The following is a 27,893-nucleotide window of genomic DNA, read 5'->3' as shown; positions in this document are numbered from 1 at the left end:
GATTTGACCCCCTTTCAAAGAAAAAGTTTTTGATACAGTTGCTTCTTAAGTTTGACTTGTGACATTGATGCCCCAAAGTGTCTGTTGCAGCGGGAAGGCTGGCATTGATTTAAACAGCCAAACTCTGCATCCCATTAATCCATCCACTAGTTATATGTACTAAGTCCTATAAAGGCCTGGAGCAGAACCCATCCAAGGGAAGCTGGTTTGGGTCAGACACTGAGTCTACTCTAAAGCTTCACCTTGACAACAACAAAATCCTACATACATACTATATGTGTCAGCTGGATTTTTTTAATAGTATCCTGTATATCTTTGATAAAAAAAAAAAAAAAAAAAACAAAGAAAAAAAAACACTTTGATCAAAACTATTATCCTGCATTTTTATATTTCTAATATTGCTCATTCACTTTTGATCTGATCCCCTCTGTCACATCTTTTGTACATGATAAGATTTGTGATCCTTTTTTATCACTGTGCTATTGCTACTTTTAGTTAGGTAGAACCTGGCAGATCTTCCTCCACCAAAGTTGATAGTTTCTTTGTCTGCGCTGCAGTAGTGCTTAATGGATGATTAAAGGATATTTTGAGGAACAGAAGTAGAGCATGTTGTCTTTCCATTTAAAAAAAACAACTACAGTGTCTATTGATTTGTCTTTTTAGCATTAGCAAATTATGCTTTTTTCCCATTCTAGTTCAGGTTGACAAACAAAGGAATTTATCACTGATCCTGCGTAGAGCTCATCACTGGTAAACAAATCTGACTTCCACTGCCCTGTACACTCAGCGTTTGATATTGCTTTACTGAATGTGAAAAGAAAGTTTAGCAACCCACAGAACTTTACCTGACTCTCCAATTGTCTGTTAGAGTACTTTGTTCCCTCAAATTGTGTTCAGATGTTTTTAAGAGTGTCAGTTCACTACTGCGCAAGCAAAACAACTTTGATTCCATAACCCCTTCCCACTATTGATCTTGCCTTTTAGATAAAAGGCTGCTCCCCCTGAAATCATGCATTTTTCATTGTGGTATCAATGGCAGCCTTTGCATTTGGCATCCTACTTTGCTTAAAGCTATACTCACAAATGCTGTCTGTTTTGTCTTATTGATTCAGGGGTATGCAATATTTGAGATATCAGTCCCTTGATATCATTTCACATCATCTTTGAACAGCCACAAAGAATCAAGCAAATTAGACTAATTAATGCTTTTTGGTGCAGATTACTGTTGTGCTTTGCATTAATTATTAAAACTGAAACATTCAGACATAATTATGGATGTGTGTGTGGTAATTTAAACTCCTGTGGTTACTCACAATACTAAAGCTGCTTTGTCTTTTTGGAAAGTTATTAAGATTGAATGGTGTTTATCCAGCATTACACACACGCACATTCCTATACACACTAATTGCACATAGTCTATTAAATATTTCTATATAGTTAGTGTAAAATGTTGATAACATTGTTGCATGTTGCATGGATACATGTGAGATGAGGGGAAAAATAAGAAGTCCAATATTACCCACCAATACCAAATAGTTGCTCACATTGTGGTGCTTGTCAGATGTTAAACAACACTTTCAAGCAAGGACAGAAAAATGAGAGAGTGGTCTTCTCTAATAGAATCTAAAAAAGATGAAAAATATAGTGCAGGAGGCAGGAAGGACTAGTTACAGAGGTGACCATCAGCATCTGAGTGGCGTGGCTTGGCAGCCTCCAGCCTGCCATGGTGTAATTGGAGAGAAAACATATATGGGAGCAAATAACCCCCTGTCAGGGGCATTAAAAGGAGATGTTGTGACGACTGAGAGCCCTGCCAGTTGAGTAGAGCAAAATTGTGGGTAAGAATAAGGCAGATCAAATGGAACCTGGTTGAAGCAACAGTAGCCTAGATATAAATATTCACGATAATTGTTACCTGATGTAGGAATAAAGCCTCCATGTTTGTTTCTGAAACTTTCTCTTAAGAGAAAAATAAGTGAATAAATATTTCTTACTTTTTTCACTGTTGCTATATCCATCTGCTGTCACCCTTTGGTTGATTTCACATGTCTACTTTAATGGGTGTAATTTGAAAATGGTAAAAGGTAGCATTAGCAATAAAGATGCTCAGCACATATTACTGTGGAGAGGCATGAAAGTAGGTGATGGAAAGAGGGAGAACATTTTTATTTACTGTGAAAACTCAAAGCTGAAATGCAAAGTGGAAACAAACAAAGACAATGTCAAATTAAACAGATAAAAGTTTAATTATGCAGAAAGTGACATTATCGTTTTAAGTATTTGTAAGGCAGTGAATATGGTTTCTTTTGTGAGATGGTGGATATTTGGTATCAATTCTAACTCAAATTATATGCAGATTATTTTGAATTAACTGCTGTAGAAAATAAGTGGCCATTTTTATGTGGATTTGAGGACTCTGTGAAGTGCCCCGTGGCGCTGTTGATATGCTCTTTTGTCAGCTTTTGTTTGGCAACCAGATATCTCTTCTAAACCATTTCAATTTTAACTTGCCTCAAACAAACGAGGATCCCCCCCAAACGGGCTCAGAGGTTAAATAAAGTCTTCATAAACTGTTGCTCGAAATTCAGTCGTTTATTGGCGTGTTTCTACTTTGCAGCCTCTCTGCCTCAATTCTCGTTTCCATCCGAGGACAGGGCTTGTCTTGTTGGGTTTTAATTTTTTATTGTGTGTAGGCAGCTGTGCAGGCAGCTTTTGTCTGTGTGCGAGATTGCTGCTCTAGCTCAGTGGCCCCTCTCATTAATCATTCGGTCAGTCTATTTATAATGTGGCAGCCAAGGCGCCACCTTGGTTGCCATTGGCTTTTGTCACCATGGCACTCTGTTTTGTGGCAGGAGGGAACCTAATTATTAACTGTTAAGATGGCAGCCAGCAGTAAGGACAGTAAAGGAGCACGTCAACTCTGCTGGCTCACAGTCAGACTGAAGGGAAAGCCCACTGAGCAGCCACAGATCAACGGCACCATGTATGATTCAATCTAATTTTCATGCATTTTGACACTTTATCAGTTTCTACCTTTGTTTCTTTTGAAAATAGAAATGCTTAAACGACATTAAAAATGCCAAGTTGCAAGGATGTGCAGCTACTATTTGACAAGCAGCATAGGATGTTTGCAGTAAACACAACTGTTTAATCACTTGAACCATTCTGGTTACATTCATGCAGGATGCAGTTGCCAAACTAGCCCAGATAATTAAGTAACTCCCTGATTTGTTACAGTACTCCATATCTTGAAACTTGGTGAAAGAATAAGATGAACTTGAAGTGTCAGATGGGTATGATGTGTATCTTTTCCTGGTTGGGAATAAAAAAAAAGAATTAGTGAAAGCCTCCTGGAGAATGACAGTCTTTGTTATTTGTCTTCTGACTCTTTAGCAGACAGCTATCAGGAAGAAAGAGAAGTCACTGTGCACCACCGAGAGAAGAAAATATGTGAGTCAGACTTTCCCCTCCTTCTGCCTCCTTTCCCCAAAGCTTGAGATCCCCCTTCCAAAAATGAAAAGGATCAAGTTGCTGTCACTGTCACAGCACAAACATAAACTTTTCTGGCACCTAATAAATAGGCAGTGTGGCATTGTTCTCAAAGCCAGACAGGTGTGTCTGCCTCGGTGATGATGGATTCCATTATTCTGTATGGAAAGCCTGTTGGCTTTCTTGTCATATGTTGTCACACATTTCTCTCCTGAGAGAGAAAGGTTTGAAAGATGGCCAGAAGTAATTACACAGACGCTTCCCTGATGCTGTTGCCATGTGTTTTCTCCTGCTCATCACCACTAAAGGTAGAGAAAAAATCTGTTACCCGCAGCTATATTTCAGAGGAAAGATGGTGAATCCAGACATGTTGGTGCTCTGCTGCTCATCTTGTTGTGGTGATTGCTAGCTCATTAACCCATCAGGTTTATTTTTCCAAGCTATGGGAAAGGGCTCAGGGCAGTTTTACTCATCACTAAGGTGGAGCAGCACACCGTGATCCAGGCATGTGGTGATGACATTATTTGCACCTGAATGGCAGGTACATCAACATCTCCTTGTAAACGTATCAAAGGAGAGACAGTGGCGTCTTTGTTCTCTGTACAACCCACTTGGGTTGCTGACAGCTTGCTGATTGATATTATCATTCTTAATGCCTGTAAATAGTGCCATGCCACATGAAGAATCAGTTTCCTCCTGGTGCTAGAGAGCTCATTTATCTTTCTGCGGCTCGCCCTGGCATATGCCGAAATTGGAGCCGGAAGTAGTCTTCCATTTCACTCAGAAAAGGATGTGCGGTTTCTTTCCTCACCATCTCCTAATCTTCCCTCTCTGTCTCACTTTCTCTCCTTGTCTCCTCAGTTATTTTGATTCTGAGTGACTGAGACTTAACTGGGAGGGAAGATAGAGCTTAAGTCAGTTGTAATATGTTAGGACAACTCTTGATTTGATTCTGTAGGAGTGAGGGCTCTTTGTGTCTCTCCTGTTCAAGTCCTCTCATCCTGGACCACTAGCTTAATATTGAACAGATACCAGGCCATTAATTTGTTACCAAAAAAACAGCCCTTGTTAGAGTGGTCCTTCTCTAAAAGGTGAGCTACCATCGTCTAATTTGGCTTTGTACTATATATATTTCCCTGCTCTGAAGGGAATTTGAGTTCTTCAAGAACAACCCCAGTGAAAAGTGGCAGGCAAAAAGCCATTCTCAAACCATACAGTGGCCACCAAAGGTCTTAGTGACATCATATTGAAAAGGTTATGCACTGACAGAGAACAACCCTAACATGGTGGGTACACAACCTCCACAGAACAGCAACAAATGATGGCATTTGAGGGAAAAAAAAGAAAGAAAAAAGGGTACAGAAGAAAAGCCACTGATTTTTAATTTTAATTTTTGACAAGAGACAGAAGGGAATGGGTTAAAAACAAGCCATACTTGACAAGACTAGTGCATCAGGGTCACGTTGTTCGGAAAATGAAACGCACACACAAACACATCTGAGTGCATCACTATAAGAGCACAATCAAAGCATGTTTTTCCTTTCCACCCCTCCCATCTCCAATCCTGTTACCCCCCCTACTCTTTGCTATTATGTTGACAGATAGCGCTGATATCCTGTGAGCTGGTGATAGATGCGTCATATCTTGGGGAGAAACGGGTTTGTCCTCAGCAGGTGAATATGCGGCTCCCTCATCCTGCTAGCAGACAGACACACATGACACTTTTCGACACTCTCTCCCTGATAGCACTTTGGCATGCAGGCAGAATCAAAGGGGGCATCTTTCACATGCAATTAGAGTGGAAAATAAAGACGATGAAGTGCAGTGTACAAAGGGAAGCTGGGGATCAGAAAGCTGTAATGAAAGGTGATTAGAAGTGGAGGCCCCACAGCCAATGAGCTGCAGAGAGCTGGGGAAATAAACTCATCCTGGAAAGGGGTTTTGTTGAGGACACTATTAGACATTATCAAAGCCGGTAATGACGGAGAACCACTGGCAGACACTGACATAGCTAGACTATGCTCGATCAATGGTAGTGTTTGTTTGTGTATATGTGCTTTTTAAATGGTCCTGACAGGGAAAAAATTTTGTGTAGTAAAAACTAGGTTTTGGCACAAGGTTGTTTGGCATTCTAAATGACAATAAATAAGAAATAGAGAAAAAGAGTAAATAAGAGCAGTGTACTCAAATCTGTTTTTTTTTTCTATCTTAAATGCTTGTGCACAATATGTTTATGAAATGAAATGAGAACTTGCTGACTGATTTTCTTGCGTTGTTTCCTGTAAATACAGTTATGAATAAATTGATGCATGAGTGCACAACAGCATTCAAGCCTTGGGCAACCTCTGTTCACAAATTTTGGTTTCTGGAAACATTAAGATCATGCCTTGATTTTCAAAAGGGGGGAATAATCATACATCACATGTTTTCTCATTTATATCAGAATACCTTTTAAATTTACATCTTTAAAAAATACAATAAAAAGAGTAAAATTTTTCTAGTTTTGACACATTGAATGGTCAGTACCTGAAACACACTCTTTGGCTTGTATGGTTCTTTCAGTATTAGTAGATGGATTGGTTTTGTGAGAGGGTTTTGTTGCAGCCCTTGCACAATCGTTCCACATATTTTAGATTATATTTAGATCCGAAACTGTGATGGCTACGGAGATTCCTTCAGCTTACACCTATTGAGGATGTTGATAGTTGATATTTAGATATTGATTTTCCTGTTTTGGGAGACTCTTTCTCCCTTTAACTATTTCACACATAATATTGTGTTTGCATTCAGTCTTTTCTTATATGCAACTAAAATGAAATGTGTGAACTGAGTTAAATATTTCCACTGCCACTGACTCAAACTAAACTCAAGTCCAAAATGGCTCCACCACCATGCTTAACAGTCTGCCTTTTTTCCGCAAACATACTTTAGCTAATTGCAGACAAAAAGTTCTATTTCAGTGTGACCTAATATCTATGGATCTTTTTGTTTGCTTTGTTATTGGACTTTAGATGTTAATTTTAAACACTTCTGGCCTTTTTATTATGTCAGATTTTTTCTTCTGATGATGTTTTTCACAAAGGACATACTTGGGCAGGTCAGTGAAAGAGTGCATCACAACTTCAGAGTCAGCTAAATGTTCAAGAAGGTATTTTGTGGTCAAATAAGGGTTTGCATTAGACTTACTAATCAAAGTGCTCTTGGAAGGTTTTCTTGACCTTCAGACTTCAACTTAACCTCTGCACTTTGTGTAAACCTGTTATTGATTACATTGCATCTGTAGCAAGTACTATGCTGTCTTCTTAAAGCTTCATCATCCTTTGTGTATCAGTTTTTTTAGTCCAAAAAAGTAGGAAGGCCTGGATCAGATACTCTGGCACCCTTTCCAGGTTTTGCTTGTGGAAATGCAAAAAAATGTGTACCAACTCGTCCCGTACTGAGCCGGATCCATTGGTGGAAACATGGCAACATGGCATGAAACAAGTAGAGTATATGTGTGCTGACAGTCAGAAATGTTTTTGGAGTTTTGAAATTTGCATCATCTGTTCCTTCAAAACTATGGTGGTGAACAAACCCTAGCCCTGAAGGAAAAATCAAGATTTTTTTTTTTTTTTAACCTTTATTCATACAAGTAGTCCCATTGAGACGTGCAGTCTCATTTTCATGAGAGACAAAAAAATATTTAGTTACAGTTACAGACAGCTCTAACAATACAGAAAATGAATTAAAGTTCATTCAGAGATGGAGATATGAGACATCCCTTAAAAGCTCGGATTTTATAGGAGTCCTTTTCTGTTTGGAGTTCATCAAAAGTGCACCTATAAAAGAAAAGCTAATATATTTTAACCTGTTAAGGCCCAACCCATGAAAAAATGGAAGGAAAAGTCCAATTTCTTTAATATGAGTTCTCTATTTGACCCTTTAACAAAATGTAACAAAAAAATTAACATTTTTAATGTTAATTAATCTGCCATTTATTGCCCTGTGATATATTAAAAATATTATAATGTAGTTTTCTGCTTCTGGGTATCTATTAGGGTACAGAAGACAAGTATCAGATAGTGTTCAACAGGATTTTGAGCAAAGTTTATACTATAACTTGAACCAAAATGTCTCAGAAACTGTATGTAACAAATATGTCACATCGGGCTCTTATAGGTTAAAATGTTTATAACGCTGTCTTACCTTTAACTTAGTGACTTTGGAAATTTAATTTTCTATTGTATTTAACAGGAACAAAAAGTTCCCAGTGTTGCATACCACTGTATGTGCTCTCATGGTGTATATGCTAAATATATAGAGCCTTCATCTAAATTGATACATTCGCTTTGCATCTTCCATGCTCATCATCTCAGCTGAGTGGCACCTTCCTTTGGTTTGCTATTCAAACCATGGTTTGTTCAAAACCATCAAACCAGACTGCCAGGAACTGTGTGAGAGAGTGATAGACATTTGTTTCACCTCTCTTCGGCTAAACTGAAGAAAAGGAGACCTGCTCCTTTGCCAGTCTTGAGTGGCTGTCAGGGTTAGGGCTGGTCCAGGTTCTTCTAATGGTGCTGTCTGTCTCAGTGAGGTACTTGAGACTTTGAGTCCCCCGAGAGATGCAAAGTGCCAGCGTTTCACTGGAATAAACAGGTAGTGAGTGAAAGAGGGAAACTGGGGTGACTTGGATGAAACCACAGTTACATTACAAATACAGTTTTAGTCTTGATAGGCTGTGATTTAAGGTGTTGTCTTGCTCTCTTTAAAGGTTTAATGTAGGCTTAACCGTTTTGTAGAGCAGTGGATTAATGGAAAGTACAATAGTGTACAAAAATTCCTGATGTGACAGTAGTATTAAAAAAAATCCTTGTTTGTTACCTCCTCCAAAAAAAAAAAAAAAAAAAAAAAAAAAAGAAAGGAAGAAAATGGAAATACAAAAATAACACTGATGCTGAGAGGGACTGTAGCACCTTTCAAAAACTCTAATATATCCATGCTTCACTAAAACAAAAACTTATTTAAAAGTGCCATGTAACATCTCTATCAAGCACCTGATAAATGGGTTTTTTGGCAACTTAACAACAAGTTGTAGTTCAGGGCCATTCAGACTGGCAGCAGACACTACAGGCAGGCTGTCTGGGAATGAGAGGCTTAGCAAAAAGGAGGCTGCAGGGGAGCGATGGCCTGACTACAGGGTCTAAGACCAGCACTGTAGCTATTACAGGATGTCAGAAAATGTGCTTAATTGAAAATGATTAGGGTTCTCGCAAAAGCCGATCAAGTCAGAGTTTTGAGAGAAAGCGCAATTGTCCCGTATAATCCTCCCTGCCGCTGTTCTTTTATCTGGATGAAGAGATCAAAAAAGAAAGGATTTGTAAAGGCCAGACCTCCCTGTGCCACAGCCACTGAGCTCAGCTTCTATCTGCAGTTTTATCCTTTTCAAATTCACTTCCTGTCTCTTGCACACTCCTTGGTCAGTTTCTTTTTGCCTTTTATGCACTGATATTCTTCAGTTGTTTCAAGGTATGTGGAGGTCAGCAAACAGTTCTTTGTTAAGCTTTGCTGTAATATCAGTATGCTTTGCATTAAGCTGTGAATCACGGTGAGAGCTTGTGTGACAGCATGTTTAGAGTTTCCACAGTGTTGCCCTTCATTATCAGACATCAAAGAAGGATGCACAAACCCACATACAAGCCATGGGGTGTACTTCCATGTCCCCCCTCATCCATCCTCCAGATAAAAAAAAAAAAAAAAAACAATAGAAGAGAAGAGAAGGATAGAAAGTGGTCTGAAATGAAAGCTAGAGGGGCCCAGAGAGAGTCAAAGTGAGACACACATAAACACTCAGGCACACATGGAGGAATCAGCTGTGAGCTGAATGGATCTGAGTTTGGAGGGGGGGAGAACGTTACCCTTATGCCCTCTCTTTGAAGTGAGGCACAGGCCGTATGTACAGGCCCCAGAGAGCGGCATGTCTACATCCCCCCATAGGCTGGCTGAAGGCAGCTGTCCGAGCGGAGTACAGAGAACAGAAGAAAGAATGAAACCGGTGTGCCTTCACAAACTTTCTTCACCTACACCAGGGTGGTTTTGTTGAGAAAATGCTGAGGGCAGTGGATCCTGCTGTATTTAAAATAATGTCTGCATTGTGTTAAGGACATTTATTAATATAAAAATGCTGTGGTTGATTGTTTCTTCATGATTGTCTAGCAACTTACGAACACCCATACTTCAGATTTTAATTTAATAACACGCATGTATCTTATTCAGCCCTCGCAAACATTGCCATGACAAACTAAAGATAGGTGTAATATTGACTCTCAGATACAGAAACACAAGTGACGGGTGTTTACTTTGAGTCTGAACAGATATGTTTACGTCAGTGGATGAAGAGGGATTGCATCCGTTTTTTATGTTAAGTACAACACCGTTAACCCTTGGCTTGATTAGGGAAGATGCAAGAAAAACTCAGAGCAGATGATTTCCATCACTGTAATGTCACACTGGTGATCTCAGCTGAACACAGACTGTAAACACACACATGCACTTTGATGGACCGTTCCCAGCTTTTTCAGCTCACAGGTTGGATGGGATGCAGAGAGACGGTGTGAGGTCTTGTCTGGTCTGGGCCGCTCTTGCTCTGCTCTGGCCTCGGGGAATGTTTGGCGTGAGATAAGGCTGTGTTTGAAGAGGAGCACCAGATGCTCGTATATTACAGGTTGTCTTGTCATGCCGCAGATAAAGCCTCAGAGAAGCTCCTGTCGCCAAGCCGTACCACACACAGACACACACTCACAGGGAAGATAAATGTTTACAGGAGGCATTCACCCCACAGTGTCGTGCTGTGGACGGCAGGGCTGTCATAGCTCAACCATTTTTAGGCTGTGGCTCATGTCTGCAGCATCTAGAATTTGACAGTGTGTTACATGCTTCTTATCACTTCTTATAAACACATGATTAAATTCCCTTAGCTTTGAAACACTTTTATATTTCCATTAAGATATTGTTAGTCTTAAACTCTGATAGATGTACAAAGCAGTAAAGGCTCTGCACAAAAATAAGTATAAGATTAGGTTTGGCGTGACCTCCAAAGTCAATCTTTTTAGACCGTAAATCAAATAGATAATCGTAATTTTAGTACCTTGAGTTGAGATTGTAAATTTGAGATATAAAGCACCTTAGTAATAACCAAGCTGACTTTAATTACTGCCCTTCAAGCCCTAGTAGAATATGAAGTTGTGATTTTCCCCTGCATTAACATGTGTTGCCTGTACAAGAGTTTTTTTGTCAAAAGAGCCCAGTCTCCTCTTGTTGGTGAACTACAACAGCCTAAGCAGGTACCATCCGCCATTTAACATCAGCTCTACAGAAATTTCAAATTCAAAATCCAACAAAGTGTTTTATTGGACTCTTTTGACTGGCAGTGTTTGGAGTATCATGAGTTGCCAGATTATTCTGTGACGTTGCTGTATGCACGTGATCTGAGGTTGAAATTGAGTTTGTTTGCTAGAGGAAAATCTAAAAATCTGTTTTAAAAAAAAATAAATACACTAAATTAGATTTGTAATAGAATTTTTTTCTGAAATGCACTTAATTCTTTATTTCACATTTCTTCCCTGTGACATTATTTGACATCCAGTTACCTTTAGAAAATGTTCACCAACTTTTCCATTGTCTGTTTTAAATGATAATTCAATTTTATATAAGTGGGTTTTTATACAGTCATAATTAGGAGTTAGTGTGGTACCCGGAGCGGACTAAATTCAAAGCCCTTGATCAGATTTTGCCCAAAAGTCATTAACTATTACCTAACTCAGGCAACAATGTCCATAGACGCCTGGTGTTTGGTGGGAAGTATTTACAGATTAGATGCAGCAGGATATATTTCCTTTTTTTTTACATATGGTACTTCCCTGGGAAAATTCTTATTTGCTCAGTCAATAAAAGAAAACCCAGTTAATTCACTACCAAGTAAACTTTAACAAAACTCAGAACATCACTTAACAAACATATAAATGACCGTACAAATTGCATTTCCAGTTGTGTGCATATGAACTCAAAAAACAGAGGATCCAGTTCATGAAGTCAGGATGCTGGCTCTGCTAACGCCCAAAGTCTTTGCTCATACATATTTTATAAAAGCTATAAACTTTAACTCTAACTTAACTCAAAATGGTTGCTAGGCAATGCAGCTACTAGAGCGCAGTCCCGAGTTCACTTCTTAGTTCCAATGTATGACAATAGCAAACAAGGTGATGGCGGAGGAGATCACAAAAATGCATATTTTCAGAAAGAGACGTAAAAAGAGGTAACACAGTTGACGGTGGTGGTCTGTGGCCATTAAATACATCACAGCTTCTTCTTCTTCGTTCCACTGCAGGTCAAACGTAAGCTATACTGTACTGTGCTGTTTGCTGCATCTGGGTTTGCATCCACAAGCTATCTGAAAATGGATTGTAATGCGTACATAATGAATGTAGAGTAAAGACTGAAGCCTCTGTTTGTTTGTGTTTGTGCATCCGTATTTAACGTTGAGCATTAGTGAAGCCTAAGGCTACTTTGCAAACTACTGATTACTATGAATTCACTTTTAATTTTCTAGAATAAAGTAAATAATAAATCAGTTTTTCCAAGTAGTTATTAACCTTTATTTAACATGGAAATTTCAAAGAAAAATAAATCAATAACTGTTATTTAAAATCTCTTTTCCAAACACATCTCAGCCAAGATGGACAGCAGCTTAGGTACCAGAAATAAACACAACAGTACACCTACACTGAGTGCAATACATACAGATACTATAAAAAGGAACTATTAAACATCATAAGATAAAACAAATAAATCTTTAGAAACAAAAAACCTTGGAAAAATGTAATCACCACAGTCACCAAAAGCCAAATGGGGATGGAATGGCCAATCATAGCATGTACAAGCAGGCATCTCTGCTACTATTATCTTTTAGTGAGACCAGGTCTGTGGAAGTCCGATGAGTTTGCAGTTTATGAAAACTGATGCAAACAACCCCCCCCCCCCCCCCCCCCCCCACACACACACACACACACACTTTTTACTCTTTCATTGTTCCAGACTTTTAGTTTTTATTACAAACCATGAATTTACAGTTTTTTTTTTTTTTTTTTTTTTGAAAATATTTGTCATATTATTAGATTAGAACATCTTTTGAACTTGTCACAAAAGCATTAAAACATGATATGTGTAATTTAAGTTTACTAAGCCTGGAAATGGCTTTTACTGCTGCTCAAATCACACTCAGAATGTAACTTGTTGAAATAGCTCTTAAACATTATACTTTATTAGTTTTCAATCCTTACTATTTAATTTAACTTTCTTTTCTTCTTTTTTTTTGTTAAAAACTGTAATTTCATGTCTATAAGGGGCAGACTTTGTCCCTCTTTTCCACTAACCAACCTTCAAAGAGGTTATTCCTCACTAATAAGACAAGCGATAGTGGCTCTGCATAAGGCAGATATGGGTTTCCGTGTGTCATTAAGTCATGCATTTGCTAAAGTGGAATGGTATATTGCTTGACATAAAACGTGGCATGTCTTCATTTGTCAGGCTCGTAGGGCTGTGAGACAAACGATGTTCAGAGTGTATGTCTGAGAGCCCTCTGAGACCACAGTTGAGCGGTTGCTCACTGGTGCGTTTCTCATGCTAATGTCATGGTCTCCCAGTCTATCTGTCACCCCATTACGCTAACATCATTATGCACAGGGGCCTGTCTCTGTCATTGAAAAGAACAGAATCATTCCTGTCTCATTTTGAGGCAAATTGTTTGGGGAACATTTCTTTCCTTCTTTCTTTCTTTTTTTTTCCAGTGGTAATGGAGGGCCAGTCATTTTGCAAGGATGCAGGTATGCAGATGAATGAATAGCTATTTGAGCTGTTTGGTGAAAGGAGTTTTTGTATTATTCATGAGAGAAGTGGTGTGTCTGTGTTCAGGTCTATGTGTGCATGCGTGTCTATAAGGGGCCAGTGTGTCTATCAGACGCACATATTCACTCACAGGTACAGAGAATGTGCATCATGCAAACATTCCTGCATAACTGTAATGCAATCCTTATACATTTATACGTAAGATTTTCAGATACTAGACATATGCCAAAAGCCCCACAGCGGGATGTTGTTGCAGGTTTTGAGTGCCCAGATGTGTCTTTGTGAGGTCATTGCATTGTGATCTTTTCCCTCTTTATACACACCACCTTACACAGGTTTAAATTGTGCTTAAAACTTATGTCTCAATCTAAAAATCTCAGCAAACTTTTATTTGTGAGCTCAGCATATCGCTTGTGCTGGTAGGCATGTCTCCTGTGTGCATATCATCCTTTTGTGTAGGAGCTTTGCAAACCAACCTGCTAATTGAAAAGCTTCAATCAACCCAACTAACAGAGGAGACAACCCTGGCTCCAGTAATTGCCTTGGTGACAGTGCTTAAGCAGGAAGAAAAAAAAAAAACCTCTCTGTGTCATCATTTGCACAACGTTATGAATAGGTTAATAACATAAAATACTTTAATTATAGCTTAGTTGCCGTATTGTTAATGGTGCCAATGTGGCTCAATTGAATAATACAGTTTCTACTATTAATTATCTGAAAGTGAACTTGTTTAAATGATATTTTACAACCCCTTGATAAAATTACCGCTAGAGGCAATGCAATGATAGACAGACAAAGGCCATGCACAAATTATCATAAACTATTAGCTTGTTTCCAAAGGGTTTTATGTTAATCTTTTAGCGCTTAAGTACCCTGCAATTAACATATCAGGAGGAGCTGCCTTCCAGCTAGGCTTGCAAATTGAAGTGCTCAGATAAAAAAACCTATTGAGATGAAACCCTGAAAGAGAAGAGGAGCTATCGCATTGAAGTGTGCTGGAATTTTTACTTGTGCGCTGTGTGTTTGCGCGATAGAGAGACTTTAATAGCGCAGACAAAGAATGAGTGGAAAACAGAGCAAGATGCCGTGAGAGTGTCTGTGATCAAGGGTGTATAACAATTCCATTATCTCTCTTGGGAGATGACACAAGATGTCTCTTTCAGGCCTCATTCCCTTTGTCTAATGCTACTCAGTGTGTGAGCTATAAGCAGAGTGAAATGGTTGTCATTGGCTGTGATGGTGGCATCTGATGGAATGTGTTTACATATCAGGCTAGTGGCTTGATATGTAAATTTGGTGTGCTAAAAAGGCTATGGGGAGATGTGGTTCATTCTTAAGTCTTCACAGATTATGTTCCCTTTTAAGCTAAACACAGTTGTATGCAGCATCTTTTAAACCATACATCACCTTTAGTAAACTTATAAAGGAGACCCACACTGGAAGATATGTATGTTTTATAGCGGTAATTGGCAGCTTTGCTTCTGTCTGTCCTCTTGCCTGTAGACACAAAGCAGCTGACACATTTTACATTTATAATAAAAATATTTAAATCTCTGAAATTCCTTAGAAAATAGAGGCAGGTAATTATTCCTTTGATTATATTATATACCCTAATCCTTTATATGTTATATATAAATTTGGAAGTTGGATTATTAGTATATGCAATATATTTCTATTTACGGTTATTTAATTATGTTAAACTTCCAGTGCTTCCAGTAAAATTATGTGACAGTTTTAGTAGCCTTCTCTGTGTGTAACCATCTAGTTTTCCTCTCTATGTGAAGTAATTCACAGTGTATGTGAATAATGAATTGTTAAACCATTACACGTGGCATTTTGCACATTCTTGCACACATAACTCCGGACTCAGTGAAAGCATATTGCCCATAGAGTGCTCTGATATTTTCCTCCATCACCCAAAGATAGATGACTCCACTGAGGCCTTCGTCTCATGTTAAAGATTTGTTGGCCTCTAGAAGTCAGGCCTAGCATTGAGATGCCTCGTCTGATTTATATTCACAGGCATGGAATGGAAGCCAAATGCTCTATCTGCAAAGCAGATGCCACAGCAGTGCCCTTGTGTTAGGCCTTATATCTCACCTGAAATAAAAACCCAGAGCAAGGTTGTGTTCTTTCTCGTTCTTTCTTCCATTTTTATCGACTCTTCTTCTCATGTAAATGATAACCTGACAAAAATATGTCTGCAATTATAAATAGCAGAGAAAATAGCACAGCACCCTAACCTTTAAACTGAGTGGTTTTTATTTCTTTCATGACTGTATATGAGAGCATAAAACTCAAAGGGGGAAAAAAAGCCATCCAAAATCTTGATGAACGTTTCCTTTAAAACCAAATTCTTGTCTGTCAGCCCCTGCAATTTATGGGGCGGAGATTACAAAGCTACCAATACAATAAATTAAACTGACGGACAGAATTATGTCCAATGCTTCCTGCTCTCCCCAATGACGTACACTAACTTAGCACTGCCTGACAATGAGTATGATTTACCACCCAGGCAAGAGTGGGGAAGGGAAAACATTCACAGGCAGAGGCGCCCAGGCCTCACATTGGCTCACAGCCTAGTGAATAAAACCCTGCTTTAATTCACCCACAAACGTGCCACCATTAAAAGACTAAGAATAGGGATTGCAGATCATAAATACTCCCTGATTTATTAGCTAACAACAAAGAGCATAAGCCCAGCCAAGGAGAGGGTGATTGTTTGACAGAATATTGTCAAGGAGAGAAAAAGACAGGAAAAACACACTCATTCTCTCGTTCTCACTCACAGACACTCTCAGCTAAATTTGACCAGAGATGTCGCCCAGCCCTATCTTCCGCAGCAGCGTAGGAGCAGATGTGTCTGCTCTCCTCTCAATGTGTGACAGACAGAAAAGATAAACAGAGAGAAAAGCAGAGGGAGAGGAAGAGACGGAGGGAGGGAGGTAAAGAGAGCAGGAGCTGGCACGGCACTGGCTAATTTATCTCGCTGAGAGACAGATTAAAGAGAGAGGAGAGTGAAACAAAGTTCCACTGGCTTAATCAGCGGACAGCCTGCTAGCAGAAGACATGATAAATCAGAGCAGGCTCAGTTCAAGAGAAAGCTTTTGCTCTAGGAGGGAACGGGAGACATCCTCTGCTAAACAGCAGTATCTTTTACACGGACGGTTGTGAATAGCAGCATGTGAACTTGCTATGTGTGTACTTGCAATCGATAGTCATTGCCATTGTTTGAACCAACATTGTTTTACAGTAGTCTTTTGCCATTACTTTGTTACAACTCTGTTATTTTTAGTAGCAGGTGAACAATCCAGCACGATGGTGTTGTGTAAACAGGACAAAGGGACATGAAGGACCTCAAGTTTCCTCTCGTTTTTTCCGCAAAGCCTTGTCTTTCTGTAACTTTGTGTCTGACAGGGGGACTAACCTAAGGGCCTAACCCAGGAACAGGAAAAGGGGCTTAGATATCCCTGTGTCATTAGTTCACTACGAGGTCATAGCTGGGCCACTCAGAGCATGATTACACCCCTTGATTTATCTGCTTTGGAGCCCAAGCATAGATAAATCTCGGAGCTCATCCCCGCCGTGGGATCCTCGCTGTCTGATAAACGGCCCAAGCTGAATAAACAACCGACAACCTCCTACCCCCACTAACTCCCAACGCCTCATACATTATGAATAATTCATTCAGATTGTGAGCTGTGTTAAATGTGTATAGTTTGTATCTTAAATGGCAAAGGTGCTTCCATGATCTCTATCCAATCTTCTTTGATAAAATGTTAGAGAGGCAGAGGGTGGCAGACATTTTGTTTTGTTGTTGTTAACTTTATTTCCTCACCCTGCCTGTCGTCCTCCAGCATTTTCACATAAATATGCTTTATGCAAATATGTCATTGGTTACTCCATACCGCAGCTCCTGTGTAGATATTGGCTTGTCTGCTACTTTATGACAAAGTTTGAGATCATTCATTGCAGTGACCCCTGTGGTAAATTTGCTCTGTGAAAAATTGCCCCAGCTCTCCTGTTTGGTGTGTAGATGTGATCATGAGTGCATTTTAACTTAATTAATTGGCCGTTTGTGTTGACAAGAAATTTATGCAGTAATAATTTGCTCGGAATAGATGCAGAGCGCAGGAAATGAGATATCCATCAGGGCGCTTGTGTTCCGCCAGCTGTACGGCGGCTAATATGAAAGTATTTCAGGCTGCACAGACCCTGCTGTTTGCGCAGTCAAGATTATATATACCCACGATCCATTGCCTGCCTCACAGGCGCTCATGGAGGTCTATGATAACAAAGACTTTGTGATTTATGGCCTGCTGTGAAAGCAGAACTTGATGAGATTAAACAATTTCATAGCATGAGTGTTTCTCAGAGGGCCCTCTGATTTGTGGCAGCAACAGCGACAGTAAATCAGGTTTATATATCTGAAAGCATGCTCAGCAAAGGAGTGCAATTACTGTTTAAGACAGCTACTTTTTATTTAATTTTTATCCCTGGTTTGTCTCTTTTATTCCTGGCCTGTCACCTAGCCACTCACCTTCATAAGTCCTTTTGAGGGAAGGGTTGAAGAGGGGAGGAGGTGGTAAAGTCAAGGAGGGGAGGAGATGAAGGCGCACGGTAGCGTGTGCCCTTTGCTATCGCTCCTCCGCAGCTTTTATAGAAACAACATCAACTGGGGGACAACAACGGCCACCAGCAGTACAACACAGGCATCCATAGAGCAAGGGGGAAGCACTCCATTTTTAATGCTTTGTTTCCCTGCTGTTCTGTCCTTGTCTGGGTAAATGGAGTAAGAGTGTAATTAGAGAGCCAGGCTTTGCTCCTTGCTATAAAGATGACATGGCGTAATGATACAGCTTACAGGCCCGCAGAGGGTTCTGTCTCATGAAAGAGGATCTGGGTCGTTTGCCTGAGAGTTATGATAGGTGTGGAAGATGACAGCGTTATCACTGCTACGTAGAACTCAGAGATGGGGATGTGAGAAACTTCTTTGAAAGGTTGTCAGGGATTGGAGGCGGGAGGAAATGGATGGGAAGCATACTAATATGTATTTACAGGTCACCATGTAATATTTTCAAATAGAAATAAAGATGAGTCTAATCTTCAGTAGCCTTGTTGTTATTACGTATGTTTTCACTAGATTTTATTAGTCTGTAACAGCTTAAGTATCCCAACACTAGGAAACTGTTTTCCCGTGATTGAAATAAATGTATTTGATTTCTTAAATTTATTAACTAAAGATGAACTGCGTTTACATCATACAACTCAGCAGCAGTATCAATAAACTAATCAGTTTATGTTAATACATGAATGCAAAACAAACATTCAAGTATATTTGCCTCAGTATTTCATGTGTGTGTGTTGTGGGGGGGGGGTTCTTTATGTGAGTTAGTGCACACATGCAAATTTGTGTGTTTTGAAGTTGTGGCTTAATGTTCAACGGGTGTTTGTGCGTCTGTGTCCTTGGGTGAAGATGTGAGTTGCGCATCTGTCTGCATCATCCCATATCTTCCCAGAAAACATCAAGAGATCTCATTATTTCAACACATCTCAGGGTGATTTTTTCCTCTCTCTCTCTCTTTTTTTCTCTCTCTCTCTATCTCTCTCTCCATGTGCCTTGAGTCAAAATTAGTTTTCATTCCCTCTGTGATCTTACTGACTGAAGCTGGCTCAAAGTAAAGAAAATCGCAGTCTTCGTAGCGGGGCTGAGTCAAACACACACTTCACACAGCTGCAGTCTGAGTTAAGCATTGCTAAGTAACCTTCACATTTCACTTGTGTGAAGAGCTAATTTCCTTTAAGTTCACATGTCACTTTTTGTGGCTCTTTTTGTGGGTCCTCTTCAAATGTCTCTCAGCGTCTAATTGCATAGGAAACATTCTAGACAAGCCCGTGTGACAGGCCTGCTCCCTGAGTCTTCAATAATTTAACATCCTACACTCTAGAAAACAGCCCTGACGTTAGCTACAGCCCCTAATCGGAACAGAAAGCCTTATGATATGTCACACTCCGAAGTTGCTGTAGCTTTTTGTGTGTGTGTGTTGTTTGCATTGAACAAGGAAAGATGAAAATATTTCTTTCCAAAGCAGTTAAATAAGGCAAAAGTATGACAAAATTATTTTTGTTAAAGGTAGAACTTGCCTCTCCTGTTTTGTAGATAAAAGTAGTTTTGTGCTTATGGAAATTTTAAAACAGTTAAGTTTCATGTAAAAGTTTTGAGCAAGGCATTTGATCATTGTTTTGGCTAATATATACAACATTTTATATTTTTGTTTTTGTGTCTTTAGAATCTGTACAAATGGAAAGGTCAAACTTCAGCAAGATAAGAAAAAGCCTCCAGCTAATTGTGCAGCATACCTGTAATGTAAGCTTTAAATCACTGACACTTGCTCTGCTAGGTACTCAACGGAAAGGTCAAGTGACTTTTTAAATTTCAACCGAAAAACAAACACAGCCTTATTACCATCTATGAGTCATCGCTGTGGATGATTAACGTCCAGCAGCACTCAACCTTTGCCTGCCTGACGCTTAGCCATACACAGAACTGCAGGTTTTACTGTTGCTGGTTCACTTCATGTGCCTCGTGCCCCGAGCGAAACATCAGAACAGTTGCTCTTGTGATCAGTGATCATATGATACATTTACTCAGTGCAAGTTCATTGGAGTAGAACTGGTTAATCATTAAACACACGCTCAGCAGTCATCCTGCTGAGTGAAAAACAGCTGTACTGCTTTCGAGTGCAGGCACCATTACATCAAATGTTTTTCTTTCTTCCATTACCTAAGAAAACAGAATTAATACTTTTTTTTTCCTTTACACAACAGCAATTTAAAACTCTTTAGTCTTTTATTGCTTTCCTACATCACAATCATTAACTTCAGATGTGAAATGTCATTAAACATTTGACTTGTGATGTCACACATTCAAATTTTTCCCTTATAGATATAATTGCAAAATATGTACTAACTGATTTTACTTCAACATATGTTGCTCTGTTTGCAGTACAAAAATTAAATACAATGTTTTGTTCTAATTAGATTTATGTCTTAAAAATATGCAAATTACTTTTTATTTCATCATTGCAATTACATGCTGTAAGACACCCTAGAGCCACTGCTACTTATTCATTTTCCATTGTTTGTTTCAAAAAATTGTATTGTTTGTAACCCCGAACTTCAGAAGTATGAAACATGAATCATAAAAAAAAAAAAAAAAAAAAAAAAAATCACCCAGTAAAGGAATAAAAGTGTCATGCCGGCATTAAATGTTGACTCAAATAAGTTCACAAGTTGTGTCTCTTCTGATCTCTAACATGATCAGAAAGCAGCACCAGTTTATAGAGACAAGATGTGAAAAAAGTTCCATGCACAGACACAAAAGAAATATTTTGATATAGACCCAAAGAGAAAAGATATCAAAAGACATTTTTATACATGTCTTTTGCAAGCACAAAAAGCAGAAATGGTGTCAAGAGAAAACAAAACAGAAGACTTGTTTCTTCCAACAATTGCTTTAAGCTACAAAAATCTCCTTGAGTCCCTAGCCTCCCCTCAATGTCAGCCCCCCCACCCCTCGCCCTCCCGCTCCCTCACTCTGCTCTTCATTTCTCTCTTTTCCCCTTTTCCCTCTCTAAGGCAGGACAGGGCCCTCTTTGCACCCTGATAGGTTGCGGGCTGATGCTTAGCAACAACATTCCTATGCCCTAAGTAGCAGTAAGCCTCTGGCTGAACTCTTTGATGTGGCTGTCAGGCCACATTTATTTCCTTTTAGCACTTTGTCTACTTGTCCAGATGTATAAGGAGATAAAAAGGGCTGGTGTTTACACTGGTCTCCCTCTGTAGCGCGGCTGTAATTAGATTGTATTGCTGGTCAGTCTTAAGGAGGTGAGGTGAGGCGAGGCAGGAACCAGCTGTGTCAGGACGAGCTGGTTATAGCCGGGGCGGTTGAAGAGGAAAGCAGTGTGTAAAACACAGTGTATACCAGTTACTTTATGTACTTCTATTGTGACATCCAGTATCTTGATTTAATTTTTGAGAAATATTCCTACATCATCTGATCCCAGCAGGGTATATTGTAATAAATCACCAAGCAAGATATGTAATCAGCACCTAATCTTGCAAAACTTTGTAAACTTTGTGGCATCTGGAAGCATAATCTAGATGCTTGTGCCTTGACTCACTTTTCTGTGTCACGTATTTTCAAGATCCCCATAGTGGAGGTGGTTTGGGCATTGCAGGGTTTTCTTTATGATTTGCCTCTCTTCTTTTTCCACCCCTCCCCTGCCTTTCTCCTCCTGCTTCCCTCTCTCATGGTGATATGTTGGAAGTAATAATCACTATTGCCTCTGGGTTTATCAGCATTTATTCGCATAACAACACTGAAAATGAGAAGACAGACAGGACTAGTGTGATGTATTATCCAGTATAGGAATCATCTTTCATAATGACATCCAACAGAGCTTTTTCTCTCTACCACCTATTTTTCTGTCTCTTCGTCTCTTGCTCTCGTGTACACACACACACACACACTCACACACACACACACACACTTTCTTCATCTCTCACTCCCTCCTTCCTCTCCCCTCTGTCCACTCTTTATTATCACAGAATCCATGGTGCTCCCCAGCCTGTAAATTTGTGCCACATTATCATAAGCTGTGGTGATAACTCACATTGCACAGAGACAATAATGATGTGAACACTCAGCATATGCCCCAGGCCCAGCAAATTAAAACAATGCTCAGCTTGATGAGCAGACTAATCTGGACAGCAAAGACTGAACAAGGAAAAGCGGGTCCAGGAGAGTCTTAAATAGACGACACAGCAGCACCTCCCTCTGTTCAGTGTTGGCACAACTAGAAAAATCAAGACCAGAACTGGGGGAAAAAAAGTGGTTTAGAAAAGAGGGGAAAAAATATAATATGATATATGCTACCTTATATATATATATATATTCCTGTTTTTCCACCCCTCTGAGAGTTGTGTAAAACCTTGAAATAATAATCAATTAGTCAATTAGTCTAAGGAAGTAAAAAGTAAAAAAGTGTCCCTCCTCCTCCAGAATAAATCACTGCTACTCTCATTTTTGACAGGTTATTGGTTAAAGCAAAATGTGTGCAAATGTTAAGAGTTACTGGGTAAAGTCTAAAGGAAGTAAAAGGTGGATTGGCACAAGCAGAAGCAGGCTAATTGACATTGTGTGGGAAGGGTAAAATAATTATGCCGGTTAGTAGAAGAAGTGACAAGGACCACATATACTGAATGGGTTGGGTATGTGATAAGTAGGCTCGATGTTGAGGAGGTGAACACATGACGCTTTGCATAGTGTTGCAACTGGGTGGGTGGTGAGCCTGAAAGCAAGGAGGCTGTCCTAAAGGACTAAAACTAGGGTGTGAAGGCAGCCCTAAGCTCTATCTAGTATTCAACTTCCACCAATACCCCCCTAACATAATCTTTACTTGATGCTGTTAATCTGGCAACTTTGATGATTAATTGTGAGCAAGCGGCAGGATTAGGAGGGGCTTTAGAGGACCAAGCAGGCCTGAAGAGGCCCATGGTTGTGATCTTTGAAGCAGAGCAGGAAATGAGGCAAGCAGAAGCATAACTCGCAAGCAAATGGATCAGACAATTCCTGTCTTCTCACTTCAGTTTGTAATAATTGCCATTGACACTCTTCGTATGTAACTGGGAAGTATCGATTATATCCTTAAAGCCAAATGACAAAATGTAAATTGAAGATTTTTTTTTTTTTTTTTAATAAGGATGGGTTATGATAATTTGGCAGTTGAATCTGTTATTCATTCACTGAAATCAGTTTGGACACATTTCTCCATTGGATTTAATAAGAAAGTGTGTCCAAACTTTCATTTTGAGTTGTTTTACTTCTTGTGTTACCCATTCTACCCAAACACATCAAATGTACTTTGATATAAGTTAACAGGTTTAAGCCACTTCAGAAGCTGAGAGCAGCAGGTCTGCTGTCACAACAATATTCCTATTCCAAGCTGTTTCTTTCAAACACATGGTTCCACATGGTTCCCCAGTATACTTTATAGGTAGTAAGGCCTCAGAATAGGCTTATTTTGACTTTTTCCTCCTTGGTGTAATATGAGACACATGCTGGCCAGACCTTAATGCCTTTCAGAGATGCTATCTGAAAGCACATCATGTGATCGTTTTCAATTCACATTGCTCTCTTTGCCCATGAAGAATATGGTTCCATTTAACAGTGCAGACCATTCCATTTCTCAAGGTTATGCATGGCTATGTAGAGGAACAACAATAAAGGTGGGAAAAAATGCAGCTTCAAACCATCTCTAATATGTATTTGTCAGTTGAGCTTCTTGCTATGATTAAAGGTCCAGTGAATTCCTTCCTGCAGGAAAGGAAAGTATTTCTGCAAAGGCATCAGATATCGCTGTGTCATGATAAACTGCCTGCTCCACTACCTAAACGGCTAGGGGAAGGGAAAAGGATGTTTTGGACCTTGAAAGTGCACCAAAGAATAACAATACAAAACCCCTTGACCTGTTTGTGAGTGCTGTGTGAGAGTGAGGCCTTTGTTTTCTCTTTGTCAGAAATGCATCACACTTGTTTAGCCTGAATGTCTGACTTTATTCACAATCAGTAGCTCATTCCAGATGTGCATCCAGGAATCTGTGTACATATTTGTCTCACATTGCAGTCATAGAACATGAAATAATATAGCCAGTTAAAGAGATGAGTATTTATTATTGCTCTTCTTTTAAATGCAGTGTGGAGAGGTCCTTTCTTGCATTTTTAGATAACTTTAATCAAAAGCTTGCTTAAATAAAGTACAGTCTACATCTTTATTTTCTGTCTCTAATTTTTCATTTTTGTGTGCCTTCCTTCTCTAAGATGCCTAATGAGGCAGGATCTGAGAATTGCCCACTACCCTACACCCCTCTTCCACGGGGATCCAGAGATGCCAGGAACCACAAAGGTAAGAAAAGGAGAATTTTTTTTTTGTCTTTATAGCATCTTTAGACAACAGGTTTGTAAATAAGAAGCAGTTAAAAAAAATTGTTTACCCATTCAGAACCACAGCCCATGGATTATGTAGATGTGAGTCATACCCTCTACAGCTGCAGAGAGTGGGAATCTGTTGAACTTGAGACTTAGTTGAAGTTATGCTATCCATTCTTATTGATCTCATCTTATATAATGTGATGTGTTGATAGTGGGAATAAATCGTAGTAATCTCTAGTAAATAAGATCTGAATGCTGCTTAGGGGCACAGAGTGCAGATACAAGATGAAATATCCTTGATCTGATGATTTCTAGACATTGATTAGGCCTCATATTGACCCAATGTGGTCTGTTTATTTAATTATGTAATAACTTCTTAGCATCAAGCTTTACACTCTAGAAAGAATGCATCATATTCAATAAAAAGATACAAAGTTCTAAATAAATCATGAAGGACAGCTTTTGTGGATTATTTTCAACTCAGTTTAAATACAATGTCTAGTTTCATTTCAGTAGATATCCCCACATGTTATATGTTTTAATAACCAAACATAAACAAAGGCACTTTGAATCAGGTGCTACATACCACACATATCAAAAATTTCACCCTAAACTTTTTGTTTAGCATTCTGGTCAGAATGGGGTTTACTGCTTTTTAAGATTTTATTGTGTATTTTATTAATAACAATAGCATAGCTAAATCCTACATAAATTATCATTTTGCAAGGTAGGTTACAAATGAATTCTTAAACAAGGATTTTTTTGTAAAATGTCATGTGGAGTCGTCTTTTTTTTCCCCATTTTCCAAATAACTTAGAAATATCGCTTAAATGGCTTTTAGGTTGGTTGACTAACAAAGCTGGCCATAAGGAGTAAAAAGTAATTAAAAATACAGAAACTGATACAAAATTATGTTGTTTTTGTCAGGGTCTTCATAATAATCCCCACTTCTAAAAGCCAGCACACAATGGCATCAAACAACACAAAAGGTTGTCACTACTTGCACAAACAAGCATTGCAATGCAGTCTACATCTGACCACACAGATTGTTGCCCATGATAGTATACACCATAGTAGCTGTCAAGCCGAGTAGTACTATATAAGTTTTCAACAAATCACTGCTTCTGACTCATTTTAATGGCACACTGACATTAATTATGCACATTTCTGGGACCATCATTGCCCTCCAACATCCTTAGAAAGAGAAACTTTGTGTTCCAGCCTTGATCATCAAGCCATAGCTGCATTTTTGTATTTTGCTGTACGACACCTCATCAGATACCAACAACTGGATATCAAAACACTGGCTGTTTTGAATGTGCACCTTGACTGATTCAGCAATGAAACCCAAGAGGACATTATCTGGGGAAGCACGTAAAAGAAAGCAAGAGAGTGACAGAGCGAGAGATAAGACAATTGTCAAGATTGGACTTTTATTCCTTGGAGAGAGATCAGAGAAGAGACAGGATGCAAGATGGATCTCGAATTCTGCCTTTGTTAGTCAACCTAACTAACATAACTAGTAGGATGTCAGATAGTACAGTAGTGGCTTACTTACTGCATGGAGCCTAAGCTCACTTAATCCTAAATTTTGTTCCTTGATTGTAAAAAGGACAATAAAGTAGACATCAGCCACAGTCATTATTATTCCATTCAGTGAGATTTAACATAAACTTCCCTCATTAAACTTAGTTTCATTGAGTTTTATATTGCCAAAATAATCTTTATTATTCAGTAAAATATTTACCATAAAAAGACTTTGCAGCCGTAGGGAGACAATAGTTGAAACTTGTATGTGGATAAAAACTCCTTCAAACTTGGTGATTTGCTCAAAGAGCAATATGTCAGACTGGATTTAATGACACAATCGTGTGTTGTATAGTTCCAGACCACCTGGCCAAGTGAAATATAAATTCTCTCCATTTTATATAAATGTTTCATACTTCATATAGTAATGTGGTATAGTAATGTGGTCAAGGTTGCCTGCTTGACTCTGTAGCGACCTTATGAAGCGGAAGCATTGCAAGCACTGTTATGACACATTGCTAAAAGTCATGTGATCACACCAACTGAGTTCTTGTTATATCAGATGTGTACCAGACATGCCTTGAGCTGCTTCACAGGAATTTTGAACTTGCTGGGGTCTCTGTCTCTTACAATGCAGCTTTACAAATACAGTAACATAGCATAGACTGTATATAGAAGATGGACATTCATAGGTTTCTAAAAAAAAAAGCTGAATTGAAGCTCATTGGGCAGTTCCCACTGTCACCATCTTGGCAGTGTCACGTGTGTCAGCATCCCCAGATAATGGGAAAAATGGTAGCTAACCAGCTAACGGAGGTAGGCGCTGTTAGCTGGCTAAAAACTGCAATTATGCTGCACTCTCCCTTCTTGCTGCAAATATTGGATACCTGTCAATCAAAAGGACACGCCCCTAATTATGCCGAATTTCAAGATTAAATAACATTCAAAATGGATGAGTTATAAAAAAAATTCACCCCCCTCACAGTTGTCATGAAGGTAAACTTGACCTATTAATCTTAAAATGTTTTTTTGTACCAGGCTTTAAACATGTTTATTTCTGCTGTGACTTTGGTCTTTTTAACATAAGAGTCTATAGGGATTGACTCTGTTTTGGAGCCAGCCCCTAGCGAATGAGGGGTGAACTGCAATCAGTTGCGCTGCCGCATAGGCTTCACATTTTACCAGCGGAGGTTACCTCTTGTAACATAGTCACTATCCCAGTTGCATAAGCACCCTTTTCTTGTATTTAAAAACATTAATTTAGTTGCAAAGATACGTTAGATCATAACCAAATAACCCAATTCCCCTCTTTCATCCTTAATATAAATGACACATGACGACAATAATATGGTGGGGGCAGAATTTGGGGCTTGCTATCTTCTGATCCACTGGGGATGTCTCACACAGCTGCTGGTGATGTGGCTGTGTGAAAGTGAGTGTTTGTGGGCACAACGCATGGGAAGCTGTGAGTGAGGGGTTCTGGGGTGGATAGATGGGGATAATGGGTGGGTGGAGGAGGGAGGAAAGGGGTGTAGGGGGATGGGGAAGTGGTCGATGGTGCCCTGGATCCCGGGGTGTGCGGCTGGAACATTGGGGTAGGTGCTGGCCCACGCTGGTGGTGGTCCTCCTGGGCAAGATGCGGCCCCTCTGCCTCTGGGGGGCCTCTAGGATCTTGGGGCCCTGGGCCCTTTGCTCTGGATCGCCAGTGCCTGACGGGTTGGCGGCTGCCAATCCTCACCCTCCGGGGCCTTTGCCCTGTAAATATGGGGGCCTTTGACTGGGGCCATTTTCTTCCACCTACTGGAAGGGTCCGAGGTAGTCTTCATGGTGGAGTGCTTTGGGTTTGTGCTCCGGGATTGTACCTGATCGCCTGGGTCTGTGGGCCGCCCTGGTCTGCCTCTAACTTCCATAGAAGCGTGGTCGCATTTGCGGGCTCACACTAATCTTTGTCCGCATTCTGGCAAAGCAAATTTGTTCAACACAAAACAGCAGCCAGACCAGAAGAA

At 39.5% G+C, this 27,893-nt stretch overlaps 1 protein-coding gene across 2 annotated transcripts in view; it reads left to right on the top strand.

Annotated features, from left to right (window-relative positions):
- Positions 1 to 27,893, top strand: part of lrmda (leucine rich melanocyte differentiation associated) — a 228,334-nt gene that overhangs the window by 176,047 nt on the left and 24,394 nt on the right. For both annotated transcript variants that reach the window (XM_042010790.1, XM_042010791.1), the window contains exon 6: positions 24,250 to 24,334. In XM_042010790.1, coding sequence (XP_041866724.1) covers positions 24,250 to 24,334 — 85 coding nt within the window. The remainder of the gene's footprint in view (positions 1 to 24,249; positions 24,335 to 27,893) is intronic.

Source organism: Melanotaenia boesemani, chromosome 16 (genome assembly GCF_017639745.1).
Source record: "Melanotaenia boesemani isolate fMelBoe1 chromosome 16, fMelBoe1.pri, whole genome shotgun sequence".
NCBI classification, from domain to species: Eukaryota; Metazoa; Chordata; class Actinopteri; order Atheriniformes; family Melanotaeniidae; genus Melanotaenia; species Melanotaenia boesemani.
This window is presented reverse-complemented; position numbering and strand designations above follow the sequence as displayed.